The sequence below is a fragment of the Pinus tabuliformis genome, chromosome 6 (assembly GCF_031772625.1).
Source record: "Pinus tabuliformis cultivar Carrire ecotype Pingquan chromosome 6, CPIR1, whole genome shotgun sequence".
Classification (NCBI taxonomy): Eukaryota; Viridiplantae; Streptophyta; class Pinopsida; order Pinales; family Pinaceae; genus Pinus; species Pinus tabuliformis.
Genome location: NC_142292.1, coordinates 1,145,219,217 through 1,145,231,271, shown reverse-complemented (window position 1 = coordinate 1,145,231,271; position 12,055 = coordinate 1,145,219,217). Strand labels below are relative to the sequence as shown.

Sequence of the window (12,055 nt, the reverse complement as noted above, 5' to 3'; positions counted from 1 at the left end):
AGGATAGCTTTTGAGCTAATTCTTTTTGTATGTTGTTGAGGATTTCCACTTGATTGATAATACAGAGATGGGGTTTTAGGCTGGTGCTTTCCCCAGGTTATATATTCTATGTTATGGTTGATTACTTCTCATTCTCAGTTATATATGTTCATGCTTGATGTTGCTCATGGTCAATTAAGCTTCCACAAAGTTTATGGTAGATGTAGATCTAGTATTATGCTTTAGTACAATACATATATCAGGTTGATCTACAAGTGAAATTTCTACATGATATAAGTGAGTTAACTAATTTGTAGAGAAAATTCTATAGTCAGGAAAGCCTCCTATTAGCACGATAGATTTTCCTTTAACACATTCAGTCACGAAAATGTTGACACTTCTAGGAGGGGTTAACCCAGAAGGTTTTCAAGGGAGGTAATGGGAACCAACTAGGAAGAGACCAATTGGGATGAGCTAGCATCCACACCATCTAGGAGGTTCCGTGATTGGCCAAAGGCAGACCCACCTAATAGGTCATACTATTAGGTTCACCTCCGAGAATTCACATAGGGTGTAGGTATAAGGGAGTAGGGTGAGTGACGCAAGATGTAGTGGTAGTGTTTCCACATGTCCCAATCGAGAACAAGGGTCATGCAAGGGTGTGGCCCACTAAATTACATGACCCATAGGTGAGAGCCAAAAATTTCTACCTAGAGCAATGCAAGGGCACATGCAACAAAGAAACAGACAAAGGGAAGTCAGAGGTGTCACAATGACATGTTCCTAACTATTTGGTCATTGGATGGAAGGTTGTTCCACAACCATGAAGGCTCATATGCCTATCAAGGAAGCATGAAAAGAAGGCGTAAAGGAAAATTTAGTTAATGTATGGAGGGATGACGTGGGAGCAGACACGGTGGTTGATGAGAGTTGGCACTAGAGTCCAATGGGAATGGAGGCCATACGACCCCACCATCCACACAAGCCTAATGAGTGAATCTTGAAGGATATCAAAGGGATGTTTTTGGGAGTATGAAAAGAGGTACAAACAAGATGACATGGCCGATAGTGCTAGCCACACGCGCAAGCTCGAAAAGGTTTTCATTGGTGGAGGGAGGGCTCATAGCCAAGTCAGCCCCACGCTATGAGTTCGAAGATATATATAGAGGCACTTCAAATGAGGCCATCGGGTCATTACGCTGGAACAAGGAATTCGATGGGTGACCAAACGCAGGTGATGTGTCCTGTAGGGACCTACCTATAAGGCATAGGTTAATGCTAAAAGCGAAGATGATTGGGTCTTTAACATGAATAGTAAGTTGATATATATATATATATATATATATATATATATATATATATATATATATATATATATATATATATATATATATACGGGAGAAGGTTGATGTGAAGAGAGATGGCGAGCACGCGTACGGGGCTAGGCTGAAGGGTTCTTCGCTGTCGACTGCAGAACGACGCGGCTAGGGTTTCGCTTACCTATCTCGACCTGTTTTACCGCCGCGGTCACAGCCCTGGGTCTTTACTGCAACAGCATCTCCATCGGATTCTCCACCAGTCGTTTTCGGTCGCCGTTCAAGAGACAGTTATGGCTGACATGGAGCTAGAGGCGGTGGACTACACGGAGGATCCTTCGCCGGACAAGGCTATTTTCGGCAACCCTAGCTTCGCCTCTCGATCACGTTTTGCGCCGTCTTCATCTTCTACTGCTCCGGATCCGCCGCAGCACCCGCCCTCCGTCTCGCTGACCGCTCATCGAACCCCTCAGACCTCTGCAGGTACTTACCCTATCGAATCTCCGCCATTTGAGGTTCCCCCGCTCTCGCCGGGCTCTCTGCATTTCTTGGCTACTCATACGCCCCCTTTGCCCTCTTTTGATCCGCTGGCCCCTCCTCTTCTTTCGGTGCCCTCCCCCCCTCCGTCGGTTCCCCCTGCATCTCATCCCTCTGTTTCGGGAGTCCGCCCCTCCGGATGCTTTGAAACACCTGCTGTCAAAGTTCGGCCTGCAAAACCCCCATCCCTGGATGGTATCACAAATCCCCTGGTCGACCATCCGTCGGCTCCCCGCACCTGCAAAAAGAAGATCAAGTGTGTAAAGGCTACAGCCAAGGACATCTCCATCAAGTTCGACGAATCGAAGCCCCTCGGAGAATACATGGACATTGCAAACACTGTGTTGGTAGGGCACGTAAGGGGAAGGACATACTCGGTGAAGCGGCTCACACAATGGGTAAAGGAGATCTGGGGCGGAGTTCTTTTCGATCTACCTGTGGTCCATGTCCTACCCAGAGGATGGTTCTCCCTTCATTTCTCCAAGGAAAGTCACACAAATTTGGTTTTGGGCAGATACTGGCATATTGAAATGGCCCCGGTCCTCCTCAAGAGATGGAGTCCCCTCTTCGACCTAGAACGGGAACAGATCGGAGCCGGACCAATTTGGGTACGCCTACCAGGACTACCATTGTCGTTTTGGGCCGAAGAAGTTTTCATTAGGATCGGAAATGCCCTGGGGACGTATCTGGATTACGATCGCACATATGTTGAATCTGGGAACCGAACCCTAGCACGGATATTGGTCCATCTAGACACCCGTGAAGGACTTGAGGAACAGATCACTCTACAATGGGGAAGGTGTATCAGAGTGCAGTTATTGGACTATGAAGGAGTCCCCTTCCGTTGCAGACGATGCCACAAAGTGGGACACCTTGCGAAGGACTGCCCACTCAACAAGAAAGCAGAAGATACTCCGAGAGGAACCCCGGCTCCAACCAGGACGGCATCTCCCATTACCTCTCGTCCTACCTCTTCGGGACCGCCCCCACCGTCAACATCTCCTGTGGTCGATCCGGGACTTCGGCAACCCTCGCCGCCAAAGACCAGGGCACGCTCGGCAGCAGAAGCGGGTACGGTCTCGGGCTCTCTTTACCCTCCCTTGCTTTCTACTTTTGATGTTATGAATGAAAATGGATCCTCCTCACAGACTTCCATGATTCATTGTGCACTAACATCTTCCCCCTTATCTGCACCACTGATCCCATCATATCCACCTCCTCCCCCGTGGCTAGCTCCTCCCTGTCCCCCTCGGAGCCCTCCCCACCTCATTCATATTTTCTCCGGTCAAGGACTCTTGCCAAAGAGCCTTCTGTCAGACATTCGGGTTTGGGCATTGCGATACCTGAGGGGGGATCCTTGAACACCAGAGGGAGAAAATCCCATCTCTCAAAGGCTATTAAACAAGCCGGGGCAGAGGTTGTTTCTGGCCGGCAATCGACCATTGACGGGGTCCTTAGAGCAGGACACACCCCGAGAGGTGTTCCCCCATGAAGTGCCTATCCTTCAACTGCAGAGGACTGGCTAGTTCCTCCAAGAAACTAGCCATGAAGCGGCTCATTGAATCTGATCCTATCGATATCATCATGCTCCAAGAGACCCTCTGTACCGCAGATCAAATTACTCGGGCCATGCATGCCTTGACCCCAGGCTGGATCTTCTCTACCATTGATGCCGATGGCCGATCTGGAGGTCTAGCCATTGGTATCAACCCTCGATCCATTAAGGTGGACTCGACTTGGGGAGGAGCGGGGTTTTTAGGGCTTGACATATTCTCTGCTGAACTTGGTATGAACCTCAGAATGGTCAATGTATATGCTCCCTGCTCCCAGAGAGAATCGTTCTGGCAGCATCTACTACATCTCTCTATGATGAATGAAGACCGGGTTGTTATCGGAGGAGACCTTAATTTCTCTCTGGGTTTCAGGGAGTCATGGGGCTCGGCAGCACAATTTGACCCTATTACCGACTATATGAACAATCTGCTTGAGCAAACAAATTTTATGGATATCCCCATGCAGCGACTTCTTCCCACATGGAGGAATCGGTGGGTTGGGGATGTTGCGCTTGCCCGCAGACTTGATAGATTCCTTATGAAGGAGACTCTCCAACAGCGCTTGCAACTCTACAGACAATGGGTTGGCTCGGGGGGATTGTCGGATCACACTCCAATATACCTGGAGATTCAGGGTGATTTCAAGAAACCCAAGGCACCTTTCAAATTTAATCATACCTGGCTGAAGGATCCATCATATGTCAAGATGATATCGGATTACTGGTCCTCTCACCCTATCAATGACACAGAATCTCTCGCTAAAGGTTTCTGCAGGAATCTCTCTGAAATAAAACATTTATCAATTGTTTGGGCAAAGGAGAAACAGGACCGAGACTTGGCCCAACTTACCCATATTGAAGCTGAATTAAGCTCTCTCACCGACGAAAGAGGGCTGGGGTTCATAACAACAACAGATAAATGTAGGCTAATTGAATTGGAGAATCAAAAAGTAAAAATCCTCAAAGAGAGAGAGGAATCCATTAGACTGAGGAGTAGGGCATTATGGATTCAAGCTGGGGATGAAAACTCGAAGTTCTTTCATAGTTATGCCAAGAGCAGGAAAGTAGCAAATACTATCTGGAAGCTCCCTACCCCGGATGGTGAGATCGTAGATACTTTTAACAAGCTCACTCATCTAGGCACCACACACTTCAGGGATCTATATAAGTGTCCTCGGGAAGTTAATCTACCTGATATCATTAATGTGGCAAATCACTTCCCGAGATTTGTGGAGGAAGAAGACGTGGAGGCTCTAAATGACCCGGTCTCGGCAGAGGAACTGGAAGGAGTGCTGAAATGGTTCAAAAAAGACAAGAGCCCTGGCCCGGATGGATGGACCATTGAATTTTACTTAGCCTTCTATGATGTCCTGGGACAGGATCTGCTGGGGGTGGTCGAGGAGAGCAGGACATCGGGTTCCATCTATCATGCCATCAATTCTACTTTCATTGCTCTTATCCCTAAATCTGATTCCCCGGTATCCTTCGATGATTACAGGCCTATCTCCTTGTGCAACTGCCTCTATAAAATCATTTCTAAGACCATTGCAAATCGTCTTAGACCTATTCTCTCCAGATCCATTGCCCCACAACAATTTGCTTTCCTTGAATCTAGGCAGATCCACGAGGCCATTGGTCTCGCCCAAGAAGCTATACACTCCATTTGGTCCAGGCATCTAAAAGCCATTCTCCTCAAAATTGACCTCTCTAAAGCCTTCGACCGGGTCAGCTGGCTCTATATAAAAATGATCCTCATCCACCTGGGTTTTCCTCACGCCTACATCTCTTGGATCATGGCCTGTATATCCTCCCCTACCTTCAGTATCCTCATTAATGGCTCGGCCTCCCCTTTTTTTCACTCTGAAAGGGGATTGAGACAGGGTTGTCCCCTATCGCCCCTACTCTTCCTCTTGGTCATGGAAGGTCTCAGCCGCCTCATGGACTCTGCAAAAAGGGCTGGAGATGTAGGGGGCCTCCGCATATCCGACCTATGCGCTCTCACACACCTGCTCTTTGTGGACGACGTTCTCATCCTACTTGATGGCAGTGTTCGAGACTCTCGGACCTTCTCAAAGATCCTTCAACTATTCTCTGCTGCTACAGGTATGCTACCAAATCAGTTGAAATCAACCATCACTTGCACTCGCACTTCTGTACAGGAATCCCGGCTAGCCCTTCAGGTATTCCCCTACAATGTCCTCCCTCTGGATAGAGGTCTCAAATACCTAGGGTTCAAACTGAAGCCTACTTGTCAAAGGATAGCTGATTGGGTCTGGTTGGTAGCCAAATTGGAAAAAAGACTTACAGGCTGGAGCTTCAGATGTCTCTCTAGGGCTGGCAGATTGGTGCTCATTAAATCTGTGTTAGAAGCTACCCTGGTATTCTGGATGGCACTTGCATGGATACCGAGGAATATCCTAGGACGACTTCAGCAGCTGTGCAACCGATACCTCTGGAATGGGAGTCAGGATAAAAGAATCTTTGCTTGGATTAGCTGGAGGAAAATATCTTTGCCCAAAAAATGGGGAGGATGGGGCCTCAAAGACCTTCCTGATTTCGCTATGGCACTAGCTGCCAAGATGGGATGGACCTTATTAACCAGCCAAAACCTATGGGCACATGTATCCTATCACAAATATATATGGCCCCAGAACATTATGGATTGGGCTAGATTACCAACTTGGTCATCGAAGGGATGCTCATCAACCTGGAAGGCCTTGATACATTCCCTTCCCCTCATTCGAGATAATCTTGTATGGAGAATTAATGATGGCTTGTCGGGCAGGATTGGCCTGGATCCGTGGATCAACAGTGGGGGCAGACACATCCTCAACCGTGATCTCATTACACATCTACATAATCGAGACATACGGAACTTTGCTCATATCGCCGATCAGCTACGCACAGACATATTTTCCCAAGCTTGGAAATCGGCCCAGCAACTCGATCTCCCCCCGCAATGGCATCAGGAATGGAATGACTATATTACTGCATTATCAGAATCCCATATTCGCATCAAACAAGGTCCTGATGAACTCATTTGGTGTATGGCGGATCATGGTATATACGCTCCAAAGTATGGATACAGAGCACTCATCTCTCACAGAATACCTGATCCAATACCTTCGTGGTGGCATATCATTTGGAAGCTAAAGGCTCCACCACGCTCCAGACTATTTTTCTGGTGTGCCCTCAAAGGTATCGTCCCCACGGGCGAACATCTCACCCGCAGATCCATCTATGGTCCTTCCTGGTGTACATTTTGCAAGGCTGCATCAGAGACCTCGGATCACATTTTTCTACACTGTCCTGCTGTTCACACCCTATGGACCAACATATGCACTCAATTGGGCATAGCAGGGAATTGGAATGGGGACGAACTATCGGGTGCTTGGACTGCATGGACTCACAGTCACCCGGGCTCCAAACTTTTAAATCTCCCCCTCGTGGCAACATGGTATACCTGGCTTGCGCGGAACCGTGTTATTTTTGAGGATCAAACAGTATCTTGGACCCGGATAGAAGCTACCATCATCGCCGCGTACCAAGAACTACCCGACCCTCCTCCACCTTGAACCAGGTCGATACAGCCCATGCCCAATATTGACAAATCGACCCCGTGGGCCTTCTTCGACGGGGCAGCTAACCAAACGGGATGTGGAGGTGGTTTCGTGCTGCACATAAATGAACATCACAGATACCTTGTTAAAATGGGATTCGGCAGGGGATCTAATAACTTTGCTGAGCTTTCTGCCATCCGGAATCTATTACATTTTGCTTTAACACATCAGCTTTCAAATCTCAACATTTTTGGGGATTCAATGATGGTCGTTAACTGGATCAATAATGTCACTACATGTCATGCACACACACTCAGCAATATATTACATGATGCTCTCACACTCAAAGCAGCATTTAATCATTTCTCTTGTTTACACATTTACAGAGAACATAACAGCGAGGCTGACAAATTATCCAAAGAGGCCTCGATACTTCCCAGAGGCGAATGGCTAATTGTGGAGCAGAAAGGAACTGAAGAACACAGGTTCTACCACAGGCCATACATAGACCAGAGAGAACAGAGGGACAACAGTCCCGATAGCTGACAGTAATGGATAGTATATTTTGACATGATGGAACTGTACATAACTATGGTTATTATTTTGTATATGGATCCTTTGTGAACTCGAATAGGCTAGAACAGCCAGACATATACATGTACCTAGCTCAATTTTGTAATGTGCTCTGATACAACACCCTGTGAGGTGAATTTTGTATGAACATCACAGCAATGCCAATGGCATCTACTATATGTAATTTTCTAATCTTAATGAAAATTACTGATTTTTCCAGTGGAAAAAAAATATATATGGGATTGACAATTCGTTAATTAAACAAAAAAAATATACAATTACCCCATTCCTCTAATGGTAACCTTAGGGGTCAAGTGATGTTACATACCCAATGTCAACTCCAACCACAGAACCTTTTGCATGCATGTCATATTGTACCTGCCAACCACCACAACATTGAATCCCTCAAAGTCTTCTGTAGGAATGAATCTCTTGGCTACCAAAGCCTAATAAATGAATTTTTGGGTTGCCCCATCATCAATCAAGACTGTGACACACACACTGTCCATGAACTACTCCCTTGACCCTGAAAGTGTGATATCTAGGGACACCTGATAAAGCAACGGTAGTTCCATCCTTGGCCTTGGCACCTTGATATTGATCTGTACTACTATGCACATTACCCTGAGCCTGTCCTTCCTCCTGTTCCCCATCATTATCAGAAGGAACCTCTATGTAATGCACCTTGCATTTTCTGATGGACCTATGACCTAGTTCCCAAGGATCCTTATAGCTAAAATATATTTTCTTCCTTCCAAATTCCTTCTGATTCTCATCCTCTAACTTGTCTTTCATGTACCACTACTTCTAGAATGGATTCCTGTCTTATTTCTTTTTAAGAAGGAATGGTTTGGGAGAGAATTTATTCTTTGATACTATGTACTCCATGTCTCGGGTTCTAATGATAACATCCTGTAGAGATTATGGTTTGATGGCCTTAACCCAACCACATAGGGGTTTGGATAGTCCTTCAATGAATAACATAATCAACCTGCACTCCCACACATCCATTACCAAGACCATGAGCCTCTAGAACTTTGAAATGTAAGCATATGCTGCACCCATTTGCCTGAGTTGTTCCACCTCTCTGAAATATATTTCTGGTTCCTTTTATCAAATTGACCAATTAGCCTCTATGTAAAGTCCATGTACGAAGTAATGCTCGAATTCCACAAAGTAACAAGCCCATGTTACAACCACTCATGAGATTCTCCCTCTAATTGCAGTGTGTCAAATCTAATAGCCTCTGTCTCCAACATAGGCTTGAGTTGGAAATATGTGTCCAAATTTTGAACCCATGTGGATGAACCATCAAAAGAAGGAATGAACAATTTCCCCAACTTCCGTGAAATATCAAAATTTTGAGCACCTCTCTTGTAATCTCTTAGCCTATTCCTGTATTTAATGGTAAACAAATATTGTAAGGGAACGGTTACATGAAATTATTCACCAATATCTTGATTGTCCCTCAAATAATCATAAAACCATTCACCTTGTGCTTGTTGGCCCTAATTTTTTGCTAGTTGTTCTTCCAATAACCAAGGTAAGAGAGGTCTAGGAATTGCTCAAAATTTTGTCCAAGGGCTATTTTGATTTGGAATATGGGTGTTTCTACCTTCAAAATGGTTCCCATCATTACCATTTGACCCCCTGGAGCCATTATTTCCAACATATTTTTGGTTCTATTGATTATTTGTTATAAGTAGGGTGATGAGTTGAACCAACCGTTGTTGCCCTCTTGCAAGGTCATTTAAAATATCCATTGTCCTTCCTCTGTGTTATTCATTCTTGTCCCCCTGATCTAGGTTCGGGTGTGATAAAGGACCCTTCCAAGACCTTTTACTTTCGTGATGTGTTAAACTGCATTTTTAAAATAACATAAATGAATACATCTACATTCTGTAAAGAAGAGGAACATGACAATCATCAACAACATAAAACTCAAGACATTGATAATGAAGTTCATGTAAGAGGGACTACGTCTTTGTGCCCCAGTGTCAATATGGTGTAGGCCGTTGCATTAAGTGTTGTCAATAGTGATGATGTACATAAGAGGTGATGTCACTATCATACAAGGAAAATTCCCTCAAGCAAGAGTGGCTCCAAGAGATGTTCCACTATAGGAACTCTCAATCAAAAAGGACTCCCATCAGTATGACACAAACTCATGCGTGAATATGATCCCGCCAACATGGCATAAAAGGGATCTCAATGCAAACATACATGGCGACAACATGAGTATCCCATCAACCTGTTGACAAAAGGATCTCAAAAAAAAGATGAAGAATCATGACAATAAGTACATCACACAGATGATTCTGCATCACATCAAGCAGGAATCATGAAAACAAGTAAGAAACAAGATCCCACATCAAACATCAAACAAGGATCTGTGTAGCACAATATATAGCAAAATAAGTACATGAACGCACTACATATACCTCACATCCAAGGGCCATCTGAAGAAGAGGGTACCAAGTTTCTAAAGTTGTTTGTACCATCGATCTCACGCATCGAGTTGCATGGAAATGATTGCTCTCTCATGAATGTTGACACCTGCACTCCACTTTGAAAAGTGGCCGAAAAATGAAATGAACAAATGGAAAACCTGAACACACCATCAGATTTTTGGCATCGAACAGTGCAAAATCAACTGTCAAATTTCTGAATTATGGGGAAATGAAAATCTGGGGCTCAAGGAATATTTTAGATTCCCCTAGATTCCTCAAATATTCCCTCCTCCGGGTCCTCTGCAAATCGTCTGCTCATATTAGGAAACTGACTGCGCCATCGGGTTCGTGTCACCGAGAGGTGTAAGATCGACATAAAGTTTGTCCAATTTGGACACTGCAAAAATTTCACCCTCTTGGAAATTTTGCTCAGTCATGGTTTCACCTGCAAATAAATTAATTAAAAAAATATTGCCTCGAATTCTATGCCCGCTCCTGGTTCCTCCATTCCTCCGCAGCACATTGAGAAAATGTTGGGTTTATATTATTTCCCCAGCAGATTTTCCAATGAATTTATTTGTCATGTTGGTAAAAATAGTCGTTTGTTGAGGAGGGGTCGGGTGGTCAAATCCCGCCCCTCCTTTTTTTATAAATTACGACTTTTTTTAATCAAAACCACATACATATATTTTTTTTTGAATTTATTATCAGCGGCAGGTCCACTATTTTGGTGGCCTGCGCCCCATTCCCTGCCGCCGGTTCCATGGAGTGCTCGGTACATGGTTGTGCACTTAAGGTTTGGTGCGTTGGTTTGTTGGGGTTGTACATGGTTCATTCATGGGGTCGCCCAATGGGGGGTGGCCTACGTGGGTCGAGAGGGTCAATCCCCACCGGCCCTGCATTAACTGTTGATATGGCATGTGGTAAGTTTGGGGGTGTGAGCCAAGTCCACTGGAGGTGGCCCGTGCCCACCTCATTAATATTATGTTTAAACATAGGAGAAGGGTGTGGCGGTGTCATGGCTACCCACCCAACCCCTAATAATTTGTTTTGTGTTTTGGTTAGGAAGGCGGGGGTCATGGCCCATCAGCCTTTAAATAATTTATTTTAGTTAACGCGGTTGGGAAGGGAGGTGGCGGGGGTCATGGCCTACCACCTCATATTATATCTATATATATATATATATATATATATATATATATATATATATATATATATATATAATTTTATAGTAATAATAGTCATTTTCAAAAATTAGGAAAAAGGAATCAAGGAGATAAATTAACCAGGCTACAAATTCGCCCAGAATCTGGCTTGGGTTGGCCGGAATCTGGTGGCCGAATTTTGTCCAAATTGCGGCCTCCTTAAGCCTACCCAGTCACCAAAGTCAACCTGAACTTTGACTGGCTTGTTCTCCCTCATACGAGCTCGGATTGACGAACCATTCACACCGATGTGATCAAGACGACGAGATATACACTCTGGTCCTTGTTCAAAATCATTCCAATCACTTTGATTTTTGATCTTCCATAAGCCCTCTTTGTCCTGTGCGTGTCTTTGGAGCCACTTGGATCAATCCTCCCCACTGAGGAGCTTCTGGTCCTCCAAAAGCATGAAAAATAATATGCAACTTCTTTGTACCTTGTTTGCACCACAAGCATCCTGAAAGGTCTCACTTCCATCTCCTTCACCTTTGTTCTTCGGAGCCTTAAGGGATGAGCCGACACCTGCAACCTTTGCAACCTGTAGTACATTGTTTTTCAAATTACATTCTTGAATTTCATGACCAACTAATGACCTAAGCATCCCATACTTGCCATAGGTTTATAATACATACTCGGTGATCAAGTTTACATCAAGATGGATGCAATACCCCAACTACGAAAGTAAGGCCAACATATCATTGTTGCTCCAACAAGTGATGGAAAACACATCATCACTGCAACACATGATTTACAACAATAAGGCCAAACACCATTTTGTTTTGACAAGTGATGGAAACATGACATCACTTTCATAGTTTATCATGCTACTCAAAATAATACCAGACATCATTGTTGTTGAACAAGTGATGGAAGACATATAATC

The 12,055-nt window shown here is 44.8% G+C and overlaps 2 protein-coding genes across 2 annotated transcripts; both read left to right on the top strand.

Annotated features, from left to right (window-relative positions):
* Window positions 1-3,377: 3,377 nt before the first annotated feature.
* Window positions 3,378-5,086, top strand: LOC149262898 (uncharacterized). The gene is made up of 3 exons (XM_089382941.1): window positions 3,378-4,673; window positions 4,764-4,862; window positions 5,000-5,086. The coding sequence occupies exons 1-3, from the start codon at window positions 3,378-3,380 to the stop codon at window positions 5,084-5,086; spliced, it is 1,482 nt and encodes a 493-aa protein (XP_089239067.1).
* Window positions 5,087-6,977: 1,891 nt separating this feature from the next.
* LOC149262897 (uncharacterized) lies at window positions 6,978-7,490 on the top strand. Its single transcript, XM_089382930.1, has one exon. It carries the CDS (start codon window positions 6,978-6,980, stop codon window positions 7,488-7,490), a length of 513 nt encoding a protein of 170 aa, XP_089239056.1.
* Window positions 7,491-12,055: the final 4,565 nt, after the last annotated feature.